At 38.7% G+C, this 14,015-nt stretch overlaps 1 protein-coding gene across 1 annotated transcript; it reads right to left on the bottom strand.

The window, feature by feature from the left end:
- Positions 1-12,991: 12,991 nt before the first annotated feature.
- LOC309831906 (ribosomal protein eL22-like 1) lies at positions 12,992-13,360 on the bottom strand (the record flags this gene model as incomplete). The annotated part of the gene is made up of 1 exon (XM_082669271.1): positions 12,992-13,360. The coding sequence occupies one exon, from the start codon at positions 13,358-13,360 to the stop codon at positions 12,992-12,994; it is 369 nt and encodes a 122-aa protein (XP_082525397.1).
- Positions 13,361-14,015: the final 655 nt, after the last annotated feature.

The raw sequence follows: 14,015 nt of genomic DNA, 5'->3' as shown, positions 1-14,015 counted from the left end.
TAGCCAATTGCCTTTATATATTTATGAAAGTAAGTCATCACCTCTAGCAGAAATTAACACAACACTGTAAATCAACTATACTTCAATAAAATAAATTTTTTAAAGTCATCAGCTCTTCAGTAAATTCCACCAAATTTAACTTTCCTACATAAAAATGTAAACACTATTTTTCTCTCTTTTCATAGTGCCTCAGACATGGGATGTCCTCCATAAAAGATTCCTAGATGAATAGCTTTCTCTTAAAGAAATCCCTTCCAAATAATTTCTCATGGTGTTCTATTCAGAACCTGAACAAATGATATATTAATTTCTGAGAGTGTAACCATCACATCTAACTATTCCAGTTTGAGGTCATATTAGATCCAAAGCAGCTTGGTCCTCCAGGTAAACAATGCCTTTGGTGATTAGGTGTGTACTCATTTTGTTTGGACCTGGAATAAAAATGAAAGACTGGGCATTTCCAAAAATTCCAGGTGCTTCCAAAAGAAGAGAAGATTCTGCTGTTATCCTAAAAATATAAGTCCTTTAGGAGGCACTTTTTTTATTTTACTGTAATACAAACTATTTTGCAATGTTGCTCACACAGCCAGAAATTATACGCATCATGAACTGGAATCAACTGGATACCAAATTAGGTACCTATGCCCACATTCCTATTCACAGTGGCCTTAGGAACTACAATCCTTTCATTAGCTGTTTAATTGTCCTGGGAACATCCCGAGTCAATATTTTTATTTCCTGTTTTCACCTGCCAGTGGTGAACATTTTTCTCCGTTTTCTGAACATACAACTAAATTTAACATGGTAGTGATGACAAGACATGCAGGAAGCTGCCCAGGCCAAATGAACTGGAGAACTTGAGCAATTTTAAATGTGCTTTTCTATTTTGAAGGAAGTCTTGAAGTTCTGAAGATCTTTCCTCACCGTGCCCTAATTTCATTGCGATGCCACCATTTCTTTGAAAATCTTTCCAAACATCTGCAAAGTTAAAAGCTAAATCATTTCAGTTCTGTACTATATGAATAAGGCAAACCATTCTAGGGATTTATTTGGATAAACCAATTCTAAAACATCTGTGGTATCAAACCCTTTTTACTTTAGCTTACTGAAAGCAACATATGCCAAATAAACCTTTTTTTCTCTTTTTTAAAAAATTTTACTGAAATATAGTTGATTTACAATGTTCTATTAGTTTCAGGTACAGAGCAAAGTGATTCAGTTATACATATATATAAAAATATGTATTCTTTTTTTATACTCTCTCCCATTATAGGATATTACAAGATATTGAGTATAGTTCCCTGTGCTATACAGTAGGTCCTTGTTGGTTATCTATTTTATACATGGTAGCGTGTATATTTTAATCCCAAACCCCTATTTATCCCCTTCCCCTTTAGCAAGCATACCACATGCAAGCTAAACTTTAAATGAAATCATTTTGAGTTACACAATCCTGAAATTTATTTTCATACAAAGAATCTTTGAAACGTTTACAGTTTGTTTTAGCATCTTTTTATGACCTAAAACCTAATTATATTCAGGAAGGGATATTAAGCCATCATACATATATTATCTCTTGGTAAATTATTTTTATCAATCCAACATGTGGTTCTTTTTATCTGAAAATAAAACTCTGCTAACATAAGACGTGAAATATATTGTTTTTCATAATCCATTTTGCATTTCTTTGTTCTTTTCAAACAGATTACATGAAATTCGTGCACAAAAGTGAGCAATGCTCCTTTCGTATAATCTATGAGAATATCCGTCAGAGGAACCAAGATGGCAGAGCAGAAGGATGTGCTCTCACTCCCTCTTATGAGAACACCAGAATCACAACTAGCTGCTGGACAATCATCGACAGGAAGGCACTGGAATTCACCAAAAAAGATACCCCACATCCAAAGACAAAGGAGAAGCCATAATGAGACGGTAGGAGGGGTGGAATCACAGTAAAATCAAATCCCGTAACTGCTGGGTGGGTGACTCACAGACTGGAGAACACTTATACCACACAAGTCCACCCACTGGAGTGAAGGTTCTGAGCCCCATGTCAGGTTTCCCAACCTGAGGGTCCAGCAACGGGAGGAGGAATTCCTAAAGAATCAGACTTTGAAGGCTAGCAGAATTTGATTGCAAGACTTCAACAGGACTGGGGGAAACAGAGACTCCACTCTTGAAGGGCACACATGAAGTAGTTTGTGCATCAGGACCCAGGGGAAGGAGCAGTGACCCAAGGGGAGACTGAACCAGACTTACCTGCTAGTGTTGGAGGGTCTCCTGCAGAGGTGGGGGTGGCTGTGGCTCGCCATGGGGACAAGGACACTGGCAGCAGAAGTTATGGGAAGCACTCCATGGCGTGAGCCCTCCCAGAGTCCGCCACTGGCCCCAACAAAGAGCCCAGGTAGTCTCCAGTGTTGGGTCGCCTCAGGCCAAACAACCAACAGGGAGGGAACCCAGCCCCACCCATGAGCAGTCAAGTGGATTAAAGTTTTACTGAGCTCTGCCCACCAGAGCAACCACCAGCTCTACCCACCACCAGTCCCTCCCATCAGGAAACTTGCACAAGCCTCTCAGATAGCCTCATCCACCAGAGGGCAGACAACAGAAGCAAGAAGAACTACAATCCTGCAGCCTGTGGAACAAAAACCACATTCACAGAAAGGTAGACAAAATGAAAAGGCAGAGGGCTATGTACCAGATGAAGGAGCAAGATCAAACCCAAGAAAAACAAATAAATGAAGTGGAAATAAGCAACCTTCCAGAAAAAGAATTCAGAATAATGATAGTGAAGATGATCCAGGACCTCAGAAAAAGAATGGAGGCAAGGATCGAGAAGATGCAAGAAATGTTTAACAAAGACCTAGAAAAATTAAAGAACAAACAAACAGAGATGAACAATAAAATAACTGAAATGAAAACTACACCAGAAGGAATCAATAGCAGAATAACTGAGGCAGAAGAACAGATAACTGACCTGGAAGACAGAATTGTGGAATTCACTGCTGTGGAACAGAATAAAGAAAAAAGAATGAAAAGAAATGAAGATAGCCTAAGAGACCTCTGGGACAACATTAAACACAACAACATTCACATTATAGGGGTCCCAGAAGGAGAAGAGACGGAGAAAGGACCCGAAAAAATATTTGAAGAGATTATAGTTGAAAACTTCCCTAACATGGGAAAGAAAATAGCCATCCAAGTCCTGGAAGCACAGAGAGTCACATACAGGATAAACTGAAGGAGAAACATGCCAAGACACATAGTAATCAAATTGGCAAAAATTAAGGACAAAGAAAAATTATTGAAAGCAGCAAGGGAAAAATGACAACATACAAGGGAACTCCCATAAGGTTAACAGCTGATTTCTCAGCAGAAACTCTACAAGCCAGAAGGGAGTGGCATGATATACTTAAAGTGATGAAAGGGAAGAACCTACAACCAAGATCACTCTACAAGGCAAGTATCTCATTCAGATTCGATGGAGAAACCAAAAGCTTTACAGACAAGCAAAAGCTAAGAGAATTCAGCACCACCAAACCAGCTCTACAACAAATGCTAAAGGAATTTCTCTAAGTGGGAAACACAAGAGAAGATAAGGACCTACAAAAACAAACCGAAAACAATTAAGAAAATGGTCATGGGAACACACATATCGAAAATTACCTTAAATGTCAATGGATTAAATGCTCCAACCAAAAGACATAGGCTTGCTGAATGGATACAAAAGCAAGACCCATATATATGCTGTCTACAAGAGACCCACTTCAGACCTAGGGACACATTCAGACTGAAACTGAGGGAATGGAAAAAGATATTCCATGCAAATGGAAATCAAAAGAAAGCTGAAGTAGCAATACTCATATAAGATAAAATAGACTTTAAAATAAAGAATGTTACAAGAGACAAGGAAGGACACTACATAATGATCAAGGGATCAATCCAAGAAGAAGATATAATAATTATAAATATATATGCACCCAACATAGGAGTACCTCAACACACAAGGCAAATGCTAACAGCTATAAAACAGGAAATTGACAGTAACACAATAATAGTGGGGGACTTTATAACTCCTCACTTACACCAATGGTCAGATCATCCAAACAAATTTAATAAGGAAACAGAAGCTTTAAATGACACAATAGACCAGACAGATTTAATTGATACTTATGGGACATTCCAACCCAAAACAGCAGATTACACTTTCCTCTCAAGTGCGTATGGAATATTCTCCAGAATAGACCACATCTTGGTCACAAATCAAGCCTCAATAAATTTAAGAAAATTGAAATCATATCAAGCATCTTTTCTGACCACAACACTATGAGATTAGAAATGAATTACAGGGAAAAAACCATTAAAAACACAAACACATGGAGGCTAAATGATACATTATTAAATAACCAAGAGATCACTGAAGAAATCAAAGAGGAAATAAAAAAATACCTAGAGACAAATGACAATGAAAACACAATGATCCAAAACCTATGGGATGCAGCAAAAGCAGTTCTAAGAGGGAAGTTTATAGCTATACAAGCTTACATCAAGAAACAGGAAAAATCTCAAATAAACAATCTAATGTTACACCTAAAGGAACTAGAGAAAGAAGAAGAAACAAAACCCAAAGTTAGCAGAAGGAAAGAAATCATAAAGGTCAGACCAGCAATAAATGAAATAGAAACAAAGAAAACAATAGTAAAGATCAATAAAACTAAAAGCTGGTTCTTTGAGAAGATAAACAAGATTGATAAACCATTAGCCAGACTCATCAAGAAAAAGAGGGAGAGGACTCAAATCAGTAAAATTAGAAATGAATAAGGAGAAGTTACAACAGACACCGCAGAAATACAAAGCATCCTAAGAGACTACTACAAGCAACTCTATGCCAATAAAATGGACAACCTGGAAGAAATGGACAAATTTTTAGAAAGGTATAACCTTCCAAGACTGAACCAGGAAGAAATAGAAGATATGAACAGACCAATCAAAAGTAATGAAATTGAAACTGTGATTAAAAATCTTCCAACAAACAAATGATCAGGACCAGATGGCTTCACAGATGAATTCTACCAAACAATTAAAGAAGAGCTAACACCCATCCTTCTCAAACTCTTCCAAAAAATTGCAGAGGAAGGAACACTCCCAAACTCATTCTATGAGGCCACCATCACCCTGATACCAAAACCAGACAAAGATACTACAAAAAAGAAATTTACAGACCAATAACACTGATGAATATAGATGCAAAAATCCTCAACAAACCACTAGCAAACAGAATCCAACAACATATTAAAAGGATCATACATCATGATCAAGTGGGATTTATCGCAGGGATGCAAGGATTCTTCAATATAAGCAAATCAATCAATGTGATAAACCATATTAACAAATTGAAGAAGAAAAACCATACGATCATCTCAATAGATGCAGAAAAATCTTTTGACAAAATTCAACACCCATTTATGATAAAAACTCTCCATAAATTGGGCATAGAGGGGACCTACTTCCACATAATAAAGGCCATATACAACAAACCCACAGCAAGCATCATTCTCAATGGTGAAAAACTGAAAGCATTTCCTCTAAGATCAGGGACAAGACAAGGATGTCCACTCTCACCACTATTATTCAACATAGTTTTGGAAGTCCTAGCCATGGCAATCAGAGAAGAAAAAGAAATAAAAGGAGCCCAAAATGGAACAGAAGAAGTAAAACTGTCACTGTTTGCAGATGACATAATACTATACATAGAGAATCCTAAAGATGCCACCAGAAAACTACTAGAGCTAATCAATGAATTTGGTAAAACTGCAGGATAAAAAATTAATGCACAGAAACCTCTTGCACTCCTATACACTAATGATGTAAAATCTGAAAGAGGAGTTAAGAAAACACTTCCAATTACCGTTGCAACAAAAGGAATAAAATACCTAGGAATAAACCTACCTAGGGAGACAAAAGACCTGTATGCAGAAAACTATAAGACACTGATGAAAGAAATTAAAGATGATACCAACGGATAGAGAGATATACCATGTTCTTGGATTGGAAGAATCAATATTGTGAAAATGTCTATACTACCCAAAGCAATCTACAGATTCAATGCAATCCCTATCAAATTACCAATGGCATTTTTTATGGAACTAGAACAAAAAAACTTAAAATTTGTATGGAGACACATTAAGACTCCGAATAGCCAAGGCAGTCTTGAGGGAAAAAAACAGACCTGGAGGAATCAGACTCCCTGACTTCAGACTACACTACAAAGCTATAGTAATCAAGACAATATGGTACTAGCACAAAAACAGAAACATAGATCAATGGAACAAGATAGAAAGCTCAGAGATAAACCCATGCACCTATTGTCAGCTAATGTATGACAAAGGAGGCAAGGATATACAATGGAGAAAAGACAGTCTCTTCAATAAGTGGTGCTGGGAAAACTGGACAACTACATGTAAAAGAATGAAATTAGAACACTCCCTAACACCATACACAAAAATAAACTAAAAAGGATTAGAGACCTAAATGTAAGACCAGGTACCATAAAACTCTTAGAGGAAAACATAGGAAGAACACTCTTTGACATAAATCACAGCATGATCTTTTTTGACCCACCTCGTAGAGTAATGGAAATAAAAACAAAAATAAACAAATGGGACCTAATGAAACTTCAAAGCTTCTGCACAGCAAAGGAAACCATAAACAAGACGAAAAGACAACCCTCAGAATGGGAGAAAATATTTGCAAACGAATCAACGGACAAAGGATTAATCTCCAAAATATATAAACAGCTCATGCAGCTCAATATTAAAACAAGAAACAACCCAATCTAAAAATGGGCAGAAGACTTAAATAGACATTTATCCAAAGAAGACATACAGATGGTCATGAAGCACATGAAAAGCTGCTCAACATCACTAATTATTAGAGAAATGCAAATCAAAACTATAATGAGGTATCACCTCACACCACTTAGAATGGGCATCAGCAAAAAATCTAGAAACAACAAATGCTGGAGAGGGTGTGGAGAAAAGGGAACCCTCTTGCACTATTGGTGGGAATGTAAATTGATACAGCCACTATGGAGAACAGTATGGAGGTTCCTTAAAAGACTACAAATAGAATTACCATATGATCCAGCAATCCCACTACTGGGCATATACCCAGAGAAAACCCTAATTCAAAAAGACACATGCACCCCAATATTCATTGCAGCACTATTTACAATAGCCAGGTAATGGAAGCAACCTAAATGCCCATCGACAGATGAATAGATAAAGTAGACATGGTACATATATACAATGGAATATTAGCCATAAAAAGGAACGAAATGGGGTCATTTGTTGAGACGTGGATGGATCTAGAGACTGTCATACAGAGTGAAGTAAGTCATAAAGAGAAAAATGAATATCGTATATTAACGCATATATGTGGAACCTAGAAAAATGGTACAGACGAACTGGTTTGCAGGGCAGAAATTGAGACACAGATGTAGAGAACAAATGTACGGACACCAAGGGGGGAAAGCGGCGGGTGGGGGTGGGGGTGTGATGAATTGGGTGACTGGGATTGACATGTATACACTGACATGTATAAAATTGATGACTAATAAGAACCTGCTGTATAAAAAAATAAATAAAATAAAATTCAAAAATGAAAAAAAATAATAATATCCACCAGCAAGTGTATCTGCAGTGTATTGAAGACCTAAACTTGTTGGAACTAAGTGCAGTATAAGAGCAAACCAGTCTTCCTTTTAAGTCTTTTTAAAACATGCATGATGTACATGAGCTTGATGTCCTAGCCAGAGTAGTATAGAAGAAAAGAGTTGAAATGAACAGCTGGTTCCAGAGGAGCTGGAGGTTTGGGAGGGATGATGCATGGGGGTTCCTCTGGGAGTGGACAAGCACATGGCAGTGAAGGAGAAAATACAGGTGTAACCTGGTGCAGATCCAGGGGCAGGAGGGCAGAGTAGGAAGTCCCAGAACTCACCTCTTCCCTTGAGCACACCAAAGTCACAACTCCTCACAGAGCAACTATGTATGAGAATAACGTAAGGACTAGCGGAAAAGCTTTTCCACAGCTAAAGACATAAAGAAGGAAACACAACGAGATAGGTAGGAGGGGTGGAGACACGGTGTGGCTCAGGACCCACACCCCTGTATCGGTGACCCACAAGTGGGAGGAATATCATAATCGTAGATATCCTCCCCCGTGAGTGACAGGTAAAAGCCCCACACTGGGCTCCCCAGAGCAGGAGTCCTGTATCAAAACCCAGCAGGGCTTAGTTCAGGAGAACCGGAGGGCTTTGGGAAACAGACTCCAACTCTTACAGGGTATGTGCATAAGCTCACCAGCTCCAAGTCCCAATGCAGAGGCAGTAGTTTGAAAGGGGCCTGGGTCAGACCCACTTGCTAATCACGGAGAGCCTCATGGAGAGGCGGGAGGAAAGTGGGATTCCCCGTGAGGATGGAGACCCTGGCAGCAGCCATTTGGGGGATCTCATTCTACCACAGTAACAACTTACTGGCAAGTGTCATTCTGGAATCCTCTCTCCAGCCTATTAGTGCCAGGGTCTTACCTGTCCACCAGCAAGCCAGCACCAGCCCTGAGCCCCCGAGGTCATTTAGACAGCTATGTGGCGACCCGGCCCCATCCATCAGAGGGCCAGCACTGGCCCTACACCCTCAAGGCTGCTCAGACGGCCAGGCAAATACCCAGTCCCACCTACCATTGGGTCATCTCCAAACCTGAGGCCCTCCAGGCTTCGCAGACAGCTGCACTGGGACCTGGCCCTGCCCTCCAGTGGGCCCACAGACACCTAACAAAGCCAGGCTTTGCAGCCAACCAGTATAGGGACCAGTCCTGCCTACCAGATGGTTGCCAGAGGGAAGTAGTGTGGGGTTAAGGACAAAGTAGGCGAAAGGGATTAAGAGGTTCAAATCTCTAATTATATAATAAATAAGCTATAGGGATGTAATACACAGTTTAAGGAATATGGTCAATAATATTGTAATAATTGGAAACAGATGGCTGCTGTTGTGATTATTTCATAATGTATGCTAATGTCAAATTACAACGTAGTGCTCCTGAAATCAACATAATATTGTACGTCAACTATATTGCAATTTAATTAATTCATTAATTCCAGTGTAACTTGCCAACTGTAGAGCAGATCGTTTGGAGTCACGTGGCAAAGAGATCTTCAGTTCCCAAAGGTATCTGGAACCCCGGGTTTCTGACAGTCTTGAGAGTGACAGGTTTCCTTCAACTGCTTGATTTCATTAGACCCAATTTCCACCTACACCCATCATAAAGCATGTAGGCAAGTGTGTGGGCACACTTTTCTCAAACTTTACTCAATTCGAAGAACAATACCAAACACAATGGTCTAGCTTTATAAGTAGCCATTTATGTATCTGAAATAACTTCTCAATACAGTGGAAAACTGAGAAATCACCCAGATCATGCAACATTTTAGGGCTTTCAAAAGAGTTTTTATGGAGTACATTTATAAATGCTATGCATGTATGGAATAAACACATACTCATAAAAAGATTTCTCACAAGTATTTTCACCCTCAAAATAATCATTTAACAAATGGTCATTAAGTACTTCAAGATGCCCAACAATATAGTCTCTCTCTCTCATTTTATTTAATTTTATTGGAGCACAGTTGATTTACAATGTTGTATTAGTTTCAGGTGTACAGCAAAGCGATTCAGCCTCTTAACCCTGACAACAACCCTCTAAGCGGATCCTATTATTATCTCCAAAGAGCACAGAAAGATAAAGCATTGTGTTCAAGACCAACCAGCTAGCAAATGGCAGAGCCAGGGTCAATCCCAAGCAGTCTGGCTCTGGAAGACATACTCTTACCACACCACAATACAATATCTGATCTGATCTAGTTATGGAGGCACTATTCTATCCATTTTTAGATGAGGAAATTGAGACTCAGTGGGGTTAAGTAACTTGCAGGTTTATCGGCTAACATGTGATGGACACTTTCTGATTCCAAAATCTATGCTTATCACCACTTATGAGCTCATAAAACCACTACAGCCTCCAAAATAGAGGACCACTGTGTAAAATGTGAAAGTTACCGTGACCACGAACTACAACAGAAGCAAAAGTGAACAAATTATGGTAGCAGCCTGATCCACTCCATCTCGCTGAGGAGCTTCACCCCTCGATGGGACCAGTGTGTCTACTAATCACCTGACCATGATCCCAGGCTAACCCTGCCACCAGGCCCAGAGCTACGACTGTCAACGCTAGAGATGGCCTTGGCTTTCCCGATCTTTACAGGTCCACAGAGCAGTTTCTCTACCTCCAGGAGCATCCACAAGGCCAGGCAGAAGGAAATTCAACCCAAATTGGATTCAAAATGGGTATTTCCCACCAGCCTGAGTCAGGAATTGGGAGCCCAGTGACACCAAGGAAAAGAAAAGCAGATCACAGATGAGAAGACCTTTGCACCTGAAGGTGTTTTCCTTCTAGATGAACATTTTGGATTTCAGAGTGCATGCTTCCTGCTAAACTCAGATGGGCCTGGCCTCTGCCCTGCACAAATGAGTAGGAGAATTTTGAACTCAAACATGAATGCACAGCAACAGGCCTCAGAGTCTACAGGTCAGGCCTGCCAGGAGGCCCAGCCACTTCACATGCCATATGTGCCCTGCTTATCCATCCGGTTTAATGGAAGAGGCCAAACCAAACAGTGAAAACAAATGGCGGAGTAGAGTCTTCTGCCCTGGCCTTGAAGTGCACACTGACCTCACCTTGCAGAGTTTTTCTGTAATTCGTTCGGGTTATAAGTAGTTTGACAGAAAGTCTTAAAAGCCCAAGCGATGCAAAGCTTTAAAAGGGAAGAAAAGTTCCAACATTACAGCTGATTAGCAGACTAATCACCTTACCTCCATCTTCCCATTTACCATATTCCTCCATCAAGCAAAACCTGAAATTCAGAGAGACCATGGAAACATGTAGTTTAACCCCATGTGAACCCAGACCAAAACAATTTATATGACCACCACAAAAGCCTGGGGATTATTAGATTATGTCTTAGACAGAGGATTGGGCTCACTTATTTAAGCAAAACTCAAACAAGCACATTTCAGTGTAATAAGAATCCACAATCTCTGAAAGGTCTTAATTATACTTTATGTAATTTCTACTTTGATTAACTTTAGTTTACTTTCTGAAACTAATATATCTCTATGGCTGATACTTTCATTGAAAAAATATATATTATATATTATATTGTATATATATGTTATATAATAAATTTATGTGTATTACATCATATATATTGTATAGATTTGTATATTGTATTTTTAAATATTATATATACATACATACATATATATATAAAGTCAATTTCAACAGACCAAACATTAGCCTTGGTCTATATCCAGTTTCTCAGCCTCAGCACCAATGACATTTTGGACCAGATAGGTCTTTGCTGTGGGGGAGTAGCCTGTGCATTGCAGGACACTTAGCAGTACCTCTGGCCTCTACCCACTAGATGCCAGTAGCACTGCTTCCATTTGTGAAAACCCAAAACGTCTCCAGATATTGTCAGATACCCCTCAGAGGCAAGTCAAAATCATTCCTTGTTGAGAGCCACTGATCTGTATGAAACTGAGAATAAGTTTTGAATACTGAGCAACCCCTTCTCATTCATAGGCAATTATTCAGTAATTGCTATTACTCTAAATTAATGGTTCCAGGTCATGAGTAGACCTATTGTCGAACTTTTTAATCCAAGTTAATCATTTTTCTCCTAAGTTCACAAAAATGATTTTATCATGGTTTTGCCTTTCTGAATATCATGAAAATCCAATCATACACGGAAGTCTTTGTATTATATAACAGAATAAAGATACATTTGACTTATGAACATCGTGGAGGTTAGGGGCGCCAACTCTCTGTGCAGTTGAAAATCCACGTATAACATAGAGTCAGCCTTCCAACTACACGGTTCCTCCATATCTGTAGTTCCACATGCACGGATTCAACCAACCAAAGATCATGTAGTGCTGTAGTATTTACTACTGAAAAATACCCTCGTGTACATGAACCGGCGCTGTTCAAACCTAGGTTGTTCAAGGGTCAACTTCACAATATACATACATATGCTAGGCAACTACATTTTAAAATTCTTAAAATCTGAATTTTCCAAATTGTTTTTAAGTCTACTGATAAGACTTCAGAGTTTGCTCAAGAAGAGTATGGGGTTTTCTTCAAATCCAATAAAGTCTACAAAAACTCAAAACATGTAAATTAATGTGATTTTTTTTTTTAGAATTTAAATATTTTATTATATAAAGTTATACCCAAAATTGTGCTTCATTTTTTCACTATATACTTTAACTCAAGGACATTTGTAAAAGTAGTACACTTCAGAAATCCTGGAAGAAATTCCACTAGCTATAGGCTATTTAAATACCGCTTACAGAAAGTACTAAAAACAACAACAACAGGGGAGTACAAATGAACTTATTTACAAAACAGAAGTAGAGTAACAGATGTAGAAAACAAACTTATGGCTACCAGGGGATAAGGGCGGGGGGATAAACTGGGAGATTGGGACTGACATGTACCCACTACCATACATAAAACAGATAACCAATAAGAACCTGCCGCATAGCACAGGGAACTCTACTCAATACTCCGTAATGGCCTATATGGGAAAAGAATCTTAAAAAAGAAAAGGAGTGCATGTGTGTAACTGATTCACTTTGCTGTACACCCAAAACACAACATTGTAAATCAACTACACCCCAATAAAATTTTTTTTAAGTATTAAAGGAAAGCCAGCACCATATAAACAGCATACACTTAAATCAAAGAGATGAATGCTTAACAGACAGAGTCATGTTTTTTATTCACTGATAAACTAAAGGTCCATTTCAAGATGTTTTCTTGTATACTTCATTTGTTTTGTTAGCAAGCAAAGCCCTGAAAGGGATGGCTTCATCTAGTCCTCACACTCGGACCCATCTTCATCTTGACTAATCTGCAAGTAACGAAGTTCATAAGTCTCCTTGTCAGATGCGACCACACGAAGCCAATGACGAAGATTGCTCTTTTGAAGGTATTTCTTGGGAAGGTGTTTCAAATACCTTTTAGAGAACTGTTTCTCAGAAACAACTGTGATTTTATTCTTGAAGCATTCAATGTGAACGACATTCCCAAGATATCTGGTTTTTCCATTCACTTTAACCTTCTCCCATAGAAACTGTTCAAAATTTCCAGAACCAAAAATTCCATCTTCTACTGGATGAGTAAGGTCCAGATTAAACTTCCAAGTTGACTTCTTAGGCTTCTTGTCTTTCTTCACCGCCATCTTGCACGCCGGCAGCGTGATCCAATGTGATTTTTAAAATATATGTAATGTCAAAAATACGGTCAGTAAGTTGGGTCTTTAGAAACCTCTGTTTTTGTCTTTCCCACTATACTGGGCTTCATGAGAAACATTAAGATGAATCACACCAACATAAGACTTCACTTGAAAAGCCATGTCAGTGGTAGAGGTGGGGAAATAAAGAGAGAAAAAATAAATTACTGCCAACATTTGGTATTTAGGAATGGTTTCTACATAATGGGTAAATAAGAAGGAGAAAATTTTGAGAAAAGCATCAAGCCAGTAAAGTATATGGTGTGTTCAGACAAAGAAAACTATTTAACTAGTCTGGATTATAGAATTGTAGGCTCTATGCAAAGCAAGTAGGTATAGGAGCTGGGGGAAGAAGATATGATAAGGAAAAGTGAAAAAATAAATAAAATAGTTGAAACCAGATTATAGAAAGCCTACATGTCAGATTAATGAGACTGGTTTATTCTGTAATCTGTAGGAAACAATTGAAGAAAATGGATCAGAAAGACCAGAGTTAGGTGTTAAGAAGATGGACTTTGTCTGTACCTCAAACACTGCATCCATCTTCTACCTACATCTAAACTACTTGACCATCATCACCTATAGGTAAAACCTGGTCCCTTAA

The sequence above is a fragment of the Grampus griseus genome (genome assembly GCF_964374135.1).
Source record: "Grampus griseus genome assembly, chromosome: 13".
Lineage (NCBI taxonomy): Eukaryota > Metazoa > Chordata > Mammalia > Artiodactyla > Delphinidae > Grampus > Grampus griseus.
Note: the sequence above shows the minus strand (reverse complement) of the source record. Positions and strands in the feature narration are given on the sequence as shown.